General features: G+C 35.2%; 2 protein-coding genes across 3 annotated transcripts; both read left to right on the forward strand.

The window, feature by feature from the left end:
• Nucleotides 1–302: 302 nt before the first annotated feature.
• On the forward strand, nucleotides 303–2,374 carry LOC116417310. Its single transcript, XM_031929980.1, has 5 exons — nucleotides 303–775; nucleotides 860–1,063; nucleotides 1,136–1,333; nucleotides 1,415–1,688; nucleotides 1,998–2,374. Exons 2-5 carry the CDS (start codon nucleotides 1,053–1,055, stop codon nucleotides 2,046–2,048), a joined length of 534 nt encoding a protein of 177 aa, XP_031785840.1. The 5' UTR covers nucleotides 303–775; nucleotides 860–1,052; the 3' UTR covers nucleotides 2,049–2,374.
• A 4,149-nt stretch (nucleotides 2,375–6,523) lies between these two features.
• LOC116417314 lies at nucleotides 6,524–9,584 on the forward strand. 2 transcript variants are annotated; one of them, XR_004227607.1, is made up of 4 exons: nucleotides 6,524–7,892; nucleotides 8,087–8,774; nucleotides 8,888–9,040; nucleotides 9,112–9,584. XR_004227607.1 is itself a non-coding variant. In XM_031929982.1 (4 exons), the coding sequence occupies exons 2-4, from the start codon at nucleotides 8,740–8,742 to the stop codon at nucleotides 9,306–9,308; spliced, it is 393 nt and encodes a 130-aa protein (XP_031785842.1). In that variant the 5' UTR covers nucleotides 6,541–7,892; nucleotides 8,087–8,739; the 3' UTR covers nucleotides 9,309–9,584. The 2 variants fall into 2 exon arrangements, 1 of the variants encoding a protein (XP_031785842.1); XM_031929982.1 differs by having other exon boundaries at nucleotides 6,541–7,892; nucleotides 8,880–9,040.
• The last annotated feature ends 2,283 nt before the right edge of the window (nucleotides 9,585–11,867 follow it).

Consider the following 11,867-nt stretch of genomic DNA (forward strand, 5'->3'; position numbering starts at 1 on the left):
CGGTGAAAAATAAAATTAGATCTCAGATGCTTCTCCGCTAATGCGCTAATGTAATTGAACTTTATTAGAAAGTTACAAAGAAGCTAAAGAGAAGCTCACTATAGCGCTGGAACATTCCGATGTGGTTCTGGAATTTTCAAACCAGCAAGACAAAGGACAAAGAGAATCGAAGCAAAGGCACAAAAAAGATATGGACAGCTCTTACACCGATGACGACGACGAGGGCAACGGCTTACAGACTAAGGGTGATTCTCGTATCTCCATTCTTAAGCCTCTTGATTTCCCAGAAGTTCCACCCTTAGAGCATATAGAACTGGAGGCAGCTTCCCGTAGGCCGAAAGTGCAGACGAGTTTGTAGAGAGAGACAGACATATCGGACTACATGCTATCTCTCTCTCTCTAGTCGCACGCGATTGGCTGTTGATTTTCTCCCTTCTTCATAAGTAAATCGTATGGTCGCAGCATATTTTCTAACCTCCAACATCAGTTCCTTACAATTTATTTGCTTATAATTTTAAATATATTTAATTAAAAATGCCAAAAAAGTGTTGCATAGCTAACTGTAAGGTACAACAAGATGATCCAGAAGGCCTTCGTCTGAGTTTTTACAAGTAAGTTTTTATCTATACATCAATTCAAAAAAATATAAACATTATCTTTTTATTAGAATACCTGCGGACGAAAGTTTTGATACAACTTGTTCTGGGTTAAAAAATGGAAAATTAAAGAATGGAAGTTGTCCTACTATATTTGTAAATTTCAAAAACTTGAAGCTGTAAATGAAATAAATATAGAAATCATCTGAAAGTTTATTCTATAAGGTATATTTTTATTAGATTTTAAATATTGATTGTTACAGGCAAAACACAGCAAATGAAAAAGATGTCATCATCAATGAATGCACAAACACAGCGAATCATTTACTGAATGTACATAATTACTCGAATAATAATGGAATCAACGATGAGTTCATAGAAATTGAACATGAAGAAACAAACAACGTTGAATCTGAATTTCTTAACCAAGAAGCAATTCCTTCATCAAATACTTTGATGCTACAATCGTAAGTTTATAATATACTTAATACTAATTTGTTACAATAATGTATTCTAATAACTTATTTGTTATATATCAGACTTACACATGAAGAAGTATGTAATACGCCAATGCAAACTAAAGAAATGCCTTCAGCGTATGAGTACACTATGCAAGAAACTACAAATTCACCCGTAGAAAGTACAAGTACTTCCATTTTCAAAGAGAGTATTGAGAATACGCATCCAAGTAAAAAGCCTTCGAATGGCAACAATATGGAAGATATTAATGATAATAGGTACGGACATATGAATTAATATAAAAAATTGTGCTTATAATTTGTAAGTATTTTTTAATGAAATATGTATAATTTTTTCAGAAGCAAGGCAATGTATAATATACCAAGAAATATATATAAAATGTCACTTGGTAACATTAATTTAAGCAAACTGGACTTCTCCCCAGTAAATCTACCTGGATTAAAAAGATTGCTGTACAATGAACAAAATGAAATCAGAGCTCTACAGCGAAAAATGAAATCCAAGAGGATGAAAATATATCGTCATAAGCAACGAGTAAAATGTGTGAAATCTTTAGTTTCTCACATGAAACAGCGTAAATATGTATCTGATAAGTTATCTGATATTCTCGAAGTAAGTAATAGTAATATTCATTGAAATTTTTTTTTACATTCTGTGTTTGAAAGCAGTATTTCGCACAACCTGCTTCTAAATACTTTTTTTAATCGTATTTATCATTATTTTGAGTTGTCTAAATCTCCACAAGACTTTGTGGTCATACAGAGTCTGTTCGAAGACTTTCGTTACTAACAATATGTTTCAGAGTCTATCGATGAAACAAACTGCTCAAAATACTCTAAATATCAGTACTTGTTAATAGAAAAAAATATTTTACATTATATCCTTATTAATAGATTTTAAATATATATTATTGGTTGAAAGGAGGTGTGCTCCTTTCATCACAGTAATAAATTCACATTCTCATACATATGAATGTGAATATAAAGAAAAGATCATCGCTGATTATTAATATTTTTGTATCTATAACAATGATGATTATTCGATATTGAAGGAAGAATTTAAATGAAGTATGAGATTTTTATATTATCTTTACATTAGGTATTTATAACTTGTTATTTTAGGTACAATTATAACCTTAACAAATAAGCACATATGATAAGTAAACAATTGTATATACCGTCAGTATCAATTATAGTAGATTTTTACAAAGTTTGTAGAACGAAACATTTGATTGTAATAATAATGCACTTATTACTAAGACATGATGTTATTGTCCTTTTGTCTGAGTATAAACGTATGTATGTTGCGACGCTGTGCCTCCCAACACAGGTGCGCAACACTTGACGCCTCGTACGCGCCAAGATTTTTCGTTAATCTCGGGATTTAATGTAATCGCCGACGTTTGGGAGAACGTGGGGGAAAGAAGGAGGAAGTAATCACACAATTTATTAACCTGTATTGCACGTATATTTATCCCAGCCCTTCCTTACAACGTGGTGGCCGTAGCCGCCCACACACAATAGCCACGCAGGGCTCGCCGTCACACCTCTACTCTCATATACACGCGCGCGCCTCGAGTCTCTCGCCTCTGACGTCGCGTAGTCTGACCTCCTGATAAACCAACGTCTGCTCTCTCTCTCTCTCTCTCTCACACACACCCGAATTTCGGCTCGGCGCGACCCGCTCGAGTAGCGATACGGCCGGCGCGCTCGCTCTCTCTCGCGCTCTCTCTCTCTCCCGCACGTATACTCGCGAGCACAGTGCGCGCTCACGGCAGCGTTGTCGGCCGAACCAACGCGGCCGCCCCTCTCTACTCTCGAGCACGCACACACGTATCTGCGCGCTCACTAACAGCTCGCGCCAGCGGTCCCGGCCTGGCGATGCCTGAACCGACGCCGGCGTAGCTATCTGCTTTCCCCTCCCTTCTCTACACTCTGCCGCTCTTCTCGATGCTCGCGCGCACCGACTTTGCCTCGCGTTGGCAGCAAGCCCGACCTGCTGCTACCGAACAGCGAGGATTTCTCGGACGCCCCGATGCTTCTCTCTCTCTCTCGCTCTCGCACACACACACTCTCCCGCGATCCTTCTACGCTACGCTGTTCTCTTCTTTTCCCGCTCTCGTGCACACTGGCCCGATGCCCCGCGTAGATGACGTACACCGCTCTCTCGTCTCGCTCACTCTTTCTCGTACACACTCGCGACTTTCTCTCTCTCTCTCTCTCTCTCTCTCTCTCTTCTCTCGGCGGCCTAATGGCTCGCACCGAGAGTATCCCGAGCAACCCAAGAATTCTTACCTGGTGTAGGAGAGACGAACACGAGTCTCTCGTCCCCCAGTGGAAGCCTCGCTAGCCCAGGAGGTGCTGGCTTCCCGTACTCTTTCTCTCTCGCTCTTCCCCTCTCTCTCTCTCTCTCTCTCTCTCTCTCTCTCTCTCTCTCTCTCTCTCTCTCTCTCTCTCTCTCTCTCTCTCTCTCTCTCTCTCTCTCTCTCTCTCTCTCTCTCTCTCTCTCTCTCTCTCTCTCTCTCTCTCTCTCTGCAGACAGGGGAATGGCTCCCGTTCCGGCTTCCTTCCTCTGGCTGAACGGCTGGATGGTCGTCTCCGGGGAGGGATCTCTTCCTCGGGGCGATGGTCCAGGTCGTGGCGCTGCTGCTCTCTATCTCTCACTCTCACTCTTTTCGTGATTCCCTCTCGCGCGCTCTCGTCACTTCGAAGTGTTATCGACAAGGCTCGGAAAGGAACTGCCGAGCCGCTCTGCCGCGCGCGCTCGGCGTCTCGCCGTCGTCCGTCGGGCCCGGCTGATAACGTAGCCCGATTGGCTGCGCGAGGCGCGAGACGTGCTAATTGGCTGCTCGTTTCGCGCCAGCTCGAACCGGCGAGCTCCCCCCTTGGGTACGTCGGCCAGCGAATTCCACGAATTCCCGGGACGTAGCTCGCGTCCGAGAAAACGCGGGCCTCGCTGGAACCGATCGCCTTTTCTTCCTCGCATCGAGTGAGGTTGCCGCGCAAACAGCAACGCGCGATTTGCTCGGCTGCGACGTACAACGTCGCAATGTGAATATTTTGGTTCTACAATCTTTGAAATGAATGTGTGATTTGAAATTATGATTGAAGTATGAATTATTGGGATGAACTTCTTTGCAATTATTGATTTTTATATTATACATATTATATACAGAATTTGTACGTATATTTTTTTTATAAATGTTAATCAACTTACGCTATATTCATGATTTTTATATACACACGACTATTACGAAATAAACAAATATGCTTTATTTATAAACATTAATAACAATTCTTTATATCATTGTAAGAATCAGTTCCCGCCGAAGCTTCCAAACTTTTTAAACGACTAATTCATACAAAACCAAATTCAAAAACTCTTTTCCCTCTCGCGTTAAGAACATTCGCCTCCACTCTTCATTTTTATTCACCTAAGGCTTATAATTATGTTAGAAACAGCTTCATAAAATGTTTACCACATCCGCTTACGATAGGAAAATGGCATAGAAAAGTAAAATCTACATCGGGCATAAATCAGACGGCATTGAATGCAATTAAAAGAAAAGTTACTGCTGAAAAAGAAAAAAAAATAAAGATAAACCGGTATTGTGTAATTTGGTAATGGATGAAATGAAAGTAAAGAAAACGATCGAACTAGTTAACGGTACGGAATACGGTTATGTGGAAATGGGAAAAGGCGTCGACGACGAAGAAGTACCTGCTGCCGAAAATGCGCTTGTGGTTATGGTAGTGTGTGAAAATAGTAGCTGGAAAATGCCAGTCGCGTATTATTTTATTAATGATCTAGATGGAACAGATAAAGCTAAATTAGTTCTCGATAATCTAACTGCTCTACACAACAATAGCATTACAATTACATCGTTAACGTTTGATGGCTTACAGTCTAACATCGCAATGTGCACAAAGTTGGGAGCAGATGTGTCAGAAAATTCGCAAAAGCAATTTTTTTACACCCGGTAACTAAAGAAAAAGTTTACATAATTAGCAATGGATATCATGTTTTAAAATGAATTCGCAATTCTATAGCCGTTGAAGATTTGTATGATTCAAATGGCAATCGAATTTCTTGGTCGTATATAAAAGAGTTAGTTGACTTTCAAGAAATTAATGGTTTGCATGCCGGTAATAAATTACGGAGATCCCATATTGATTGGGAGCAAAACAAAATGAATGTAAAGTTAGCTGCTCAATCATTAAGTGAAAGCGTTAGTACCTCATTGATATGCATGAGAAATGATTTTCAATTGGAACAATTTAAAGATGTTGAAGGTACTGCAAAATTTTGTTCCGTGATTAACAATGCGTTTGATATTCTAAACTCGAGAGAATTGTATAATAAGAATCCATCTAAAAACGGTATATCCGATAAAAATATTAATAAGATTTCACAAGATATACAAAATATTATTACCTATGTAAAAGGGTTAAAAATAGCTAGTGATATTAAAATTACTATGACCAAAAAGAAAACCGGTTTTATTGGATTAATAACGTCACTAAAAAACATTTTAAATATACAATATAACGATTACTTTAAGTGTAATGATTTGTATTTATTAACGTACAAATTGAGTCAAGATCACTTGGAGACTTTTTTTAGCGCCGTACGAAGCAAAGGTGGTTATAGCAATAATCCCACTTGCTTTCAGTTTGTAAATGTATTTAAAAAACTTTTAGTTCATGCTGATGTTAAAGAATCTGCAAAAACAAATTGTATTGATTTTCACTAAAATATTAAAACTATCGTCAGAAGATTTCACTAACACAAATGAAGATTTCAATCATATTAATAATGTTACAATGGTTTTGGATAACAATAGATTTTCTGAGAAACGAAGAAGATTTTTATGGAGCTGGGGTAAATAAAAAATATATTGATAACGTTGTAGAATATTTAGCTGGTTTTATAACAAGATCTATAATAAAACGAACCAAATGCTTCCATTGTCCTCTCTTGTTAACAAATGAGATAAGTCATTCAGCTATTTTTCAAATTCAGCATTCTGAAATGCCTGAAGAACATAGAGCAGAGTTGATTCAAGAAATTATCAAAATTTTTTTTAAATTAATATTGTTTAGAAACAAATAATATATTAATTATAGTTTTAGAACCGCAAACATAAAAATGTTATGTTATTTAAATCCGTTTTGTTTTCATAAGATATGTTTTATTGAATGTTTATAACATTCATTAAATGATAATTTAATTGTTGAATCAATTAAACGTTTCAAAATAAAGATTTACGTATTTTATATTCTCCTTTTTTGTCTCAAATTATCTGTGATATTCTTTTAAAGTAATATTTTTTTCATTACATTATTTAAAAGTAACGAATAACAATAAATATAATAATACTAATAATAATGAAAAAAAAAAAAAAATACCAAGCTTTGGATTTGAACCTTGTCCAAAACGCTGCGAAGCAAAAGCTTAGCCCCTACGACTACCGACGTCATTATCGTATAAAGATTGGAAGTCACATATCATCATCACCCCCTTGCGGGAGCTTAAGTTGTAATTAAATTTAATTTTTTAGTTTGAGATTAGAGCTTAATAGTTTAAGTTTTAATTTACAGAGTTTATTTTTTTAACAATATCCTAAGTGTGTCACTGCGTTATAAAACGCGGCATAAACCATTTCCATTCGGTGAAGCGGTGGGGAATCAGCTGTGACCAATCGCGTGCGACTAGAGAGAGATAGCATGTAGTCCGATATGTCTGTCTCTCTCTCTACAACCTCGTCTACACTTTCGGCCTACGGAAAGCTGCCTCCAGTAGTATATGCTCTAAGGATACGGCTATCACGTACTCCTTTTCTCCAACGAGTATACGATGCGTTGCTGTTAGGGACTTTTTACACTCAAGATATTAACGACTGTGATGTGATTGTGTGCCCATTACCGATCGTGAATGAATCAAAACTTAATTTAAAAAATTCTCCGAACAAACTCCGATTTTATTTGCCTTAAAACTTGAATAATGAAGTATAGATGAGTGACGAACTATGTTTACGTTCCGGACATCTGTCATACGTATAAACGCTACATTCACACGGAACAATCTCATCACAGTTGAAACTGACCTTTAGTGTCAATAATTTTTACTGAGTTGCAATGTTCGATGCCAATGATACAAGTGCCGTCAAAAAAAAAAAAAAAACGCGAGCAAGTGTCGAAGGTTAGGCGTTTTGCAATTTGCAAATTCTTCGTTACTTTCGGTGGCTGGACCTGAAGGCGGAACAACCGGAACAACTCGTTGCTTAACTCTGAATCATCCACGCAGGTCAATGAGAGCAAGCTTCAGGGCAAGAAAATTAAACGCGAATCGGTGGGTTCGACGAACGTGCGTTTTCAAAAAGAAAAATCAATGTTCAACGTTCATTTGCTCCCTTGCTCCTAACATAAGAGTTATATAATAGATATAAATTATTTCAGCTGCGCGACAAAAATATACTTGTTTGTAAAGCGTATAATATTTCATATTTTAAGATATGTGTACGAAATATTGTATGATGTTCCCATATTTTATCATATGAAAAATAATGTAATCATTTGAGTACCTTCTTTTGCAGACAAAAAAGCTTCTACTCTTTTCGCTTCAATGTTCCACGTCGTTCAATTTGTGGAGTGCTCCGCAACTGTCATCGTCCCAGGAAATTGGCTGAGTTGTGACGGAAAAAATTGCGTTTGGCCTCAGGAAAGTTCTGAATATTCTAAACAGCATCATATATTGGCCAGGAGTACGCCTTCAGAAAACTGGATGACGCGAGAAGTAGCGTAATTGCGTCTGTGGGTAAGAACATGATTATACGACTAGATCAATTTACCAAAAAATACATCTAATATTTTTAATTTCTTAAGCCTAATAATATATATATATATATATATATATATATATATATATATATGTTTAAATATTATTAGGGTTAATAAATATATATATATATATATATATATATATATATATTTATTTATTTATTTATCCAGAATCTTACGACGAAGCTGTTTCGAAGCAGGTGGAAGAAACAAAATCTAATAAACGCACAGCTTCTGCTGCAAATCTTGATGTTGATAATAGGACAAAAATTATAAAAAATTCTACACCGAAAATCCTATCTACAAAAAATGTACACTTCGATTTAAAATTATTAAATAACAAACCGTTTTTAAATAAAAACGAAGGGAAAACACCGATAGTAGGAATCGAAAATCCTGAAGGAAAAGAAAAACCTGCTGGTCCGAGCAAGCGATCGAAAAAATCTGTAGGAACAAGTGATAATCTTCAGATGAATTCGTTAAGTTCCAAGAATCTTATAGCACAAAAACAATTGTCACTGCAAGAAATAAAAAATTTAGATGCAGATGATGATGCAAGTTGTTTATGTTGCTTGTACTTAACATCTATTTGTATACACGAAGGAAAGTAATTACAAATATCGATATAATCAACATTCTTATTTACTTGTACGCATTTCAGCAATATTGCACGAAGTCTTGCGGAATCAAGCAGAAGAAAAGCTGCAAAATGAAAGTCGATATTTGTCTGCAACGAGTACTGGTACTCGTAGATATTGCAATGACAATTCTGCAGTTGCCGCTCGCTTTCCAATTAATTCGCTCAGACTTCGTAAAATTGAACGATGATCTTCGAGATGCCAATTATGCCAATCAAGTCGTGAGTAACACTAATTGTGGATACTTCCTCCCTCTCATACTCTCTCTCTCTGATTTCGTGAAAAAATTATTTATCTAAAATATATTTACAACGCAACTACATAAGAATAATAGGAGGCAGGAAAATCACCAAGCATGAGACAACTAGAGAAATCTTGGGAAAAATACTCACAGATAAAGTTGCCATTAAATATAATTTTTGTGGAACGATGCGCAAAAACAGAAAGTACCCTTTCAAAATCTTGCACATATGGGACTTGATATTTAGTAATGTTTATTCGATAACGCTATAATTGTAATTTTCATTTAACAAATTTCTAAATTAATGTATATTCCAGATGAAGTTGTGGACGTTTCCTACAAATCTAATGAAGCCGATGACACCTGCAAAATATGGTTGAAACAAGAAAAAAAAGAATGGATTCAGCTGCATCTCGTGCAAAGAAAATGGAAAATATTGCTCATTCACACGATAATTCTCAAGATACGGAAGAAGAAGATGAAAATGACGCTAATGCTGACAACCAGGAAATAAACAACAAGGAAAATGAAAGTCAAGAAAGCGACAAGGAAAGTGATGGCGAATAAGATTTTTATTATTTTATGTATTTAGACTAGCTTTTAAATTTGAAACTCAGATTCTACTTACTTTCATAAGTAGATACATCGCAAAATTTGAATTAAAGTTGTATCAGAACCACTATATATTGAACTGTATCATCGCAAAATGAATACTAATATGCCTAAGTATTTTCATGTGTACCTATATATTATCTACGTTTATTTTTTTAATAAATGAAAATTTTACTTACCTTCGTTGTAGACTTCATTTAGAAACGTTTATAAAACGAAACTGTAGATATTGCATTCTGATTTTCGAAATTATTGGATGAAACCGTAAACGTTTCATCAACGTGTACACAACGTTTGGGACCTTTACAGATAATTATTTTTTGTTACCGCATATGATTTAGAAACGTTTATAAAACGAAACTGTAGATATTGCATTCTGATTTTCGAAATTATTGCATGAAACTGGAAACGTTTCAACAACGTGTACACAACGTTTGGGACCTTTACAGACAATTATTTTTTGTTAGCGCATACGATTTAGAAACGTTTTTACATTTGGTCTGAAAACGTTGTAATATTGTAAAAAGAAACGTTTCTGAGACCTGCTGGAATCATTGCCGTTTTGCAAACAATTTCTTTTTCTTCAGGTCCAGAAACGATACAGCAAAATTTTTCAACTCCTTTTCCGATCGTTTTCAAAACCTTGATTTCACAACTAAGTGGGACATTTTAACGTTTCTATTATGTTTCTACGACGTTTCCCGCCGCCTTCTGGGCAACGTTTAACGTTTCTACAACATTTCACAAACGTACTGTACTATCAGGGAGTGAGTTTATTAAAAAATAAGTAATATAATAAATAATAACTTTTATATTTCACAGTAAACTATCTTTGCATTTAATTGTTGTTAATTGTAGAAATGTTTGTTATTGTTGATTCAGATATACAAAATAACTTATTCCATTAAATAAAGACGCCCCTACTGATAAAACTCACTTGAAAATCAAGTGAGATCTCAAGTGATTCTCAAGTGATTCTCAAGTTGAATTGTGAGTATAAATGTATTTTACAAATCCTCATTATCGTGAATCCTACGTTTCAAAAATGGATTCCTAATTTTTATTCCGTGATTAGCTGTTCCTTTCCGTGCGCGATCTGTATATAATATAAGATTAAATTTTATCTTAAAAATAAATTTTCAGAATCTCTTACTCTTTTTTAATAACATTCTCAGATTAGTTACTCATTTAACATGCGATGTTCATACAAATAAATTCCAAATTTGGAAAAGTGTAAATTTAAGAGTAAATGATACAAGAACGCGTGTTAACTCATCATCTGAAGAATCATCGGTAGAATAACGGGAATATAAGTATAAAATTAAAGGAACTGCATTAGGAATAATCAAGATAAGTAGAAAAATATTTATTTTCATTTTTTCATAGCGAGTTTTTCATAAAATGTAATTTGAACATAACGTTTTTTTTAGTTTTCAAAACTAAGTTTTACATAAGATGTAATACCAACATAACAATTTTTTATGATTCAGTTATAAATTTATAAACTTAATGTTACGCAAAATGTAATCTAAACATTAAAGTTTTCAAGGTTAATTATTTGGTTCAATCATTAAGGTTAATTATTTGGTTCATCTTAATTTTTCCGCTCATCTCTTGAATGAAAGCTTAAACTTTCTGTCGCATTCTTTATAAGAGTGTCTTTGGTAGTTGTCTATACCTATTAGAGGTGTCTAGGAAATCGCTATACAAACCGACGTAAAAATAAATATTTATTTTTGTAAGTATAAAATGATAAATATGTAATATATGTTGTATGTTTATATATAGTTCTTACTTAGATATAAATTTAGTTTTCTAGGTGGATATAGTTGTATGAGCTTTGTTCCAAAAGTTTTTTGTTTTAATTTACTTAAATCTAAGCTTCTTAGAGCTATCACTTTTTTGGTCCATAAAATAGTTCCCAAGTCTCTTAAGAATGCAGTCTTTCGTCTAGATCTAATGATCCGCCATGATTTTTGTCCTACTGTCCTGCTTTCACCTAGGTATACGTTGAAAATAAAAAAGATTTAATGAAAAGATAAAATACTTCACAATTCATAGTATTGCGTTTTCATATATACCTTATTCCTAACAATGTCGTATCCTGCTTTTTTGTACTTTCTGTATAGCTTAGGTTTGTAGTGTTGAAGCATCGGGGCAGCAGAATCAGATTCTCCTCCTAAAAATTATACATCTTTTTATAGCATAAATGTTATATACACAATAATGTGATATCTAGAATCAGCAATCCTTCTATAAAAAAGACATTCTCTAATTGGATGTTCGTTTTCGCACGCGATCTTTGCGTACGTTTCAATCTCAACCTCAAAAAGTGAACATTGAGAAAATATAGCTTGTCTAAAGTTAGTTAAAGCTAGTTAAAAAAATCTCTACTCGCATTACCTGCAGAAACTTCGAGATTTTCATTTTCTTGTTGGTTATCTTCAATATCTTCTCTTCC

The sequence above is a fragment of the Nasonia vitripennis genome (genome assembly GCF_009193385.2).
Source record: "Nasonia vitripennis strain AsymCx chromosome 4 unlocalized genomic scaffold, Nvit_psr_1.1 chr4_random0007, whole genome shotgun sequence".
NCBI classification, from domain to species: Eukaryota; Metazoa; Arthropoda; class Insecta; order Hymenoptera; family Pteromalidae; genus Nasonia; species Nasonia vitripennis.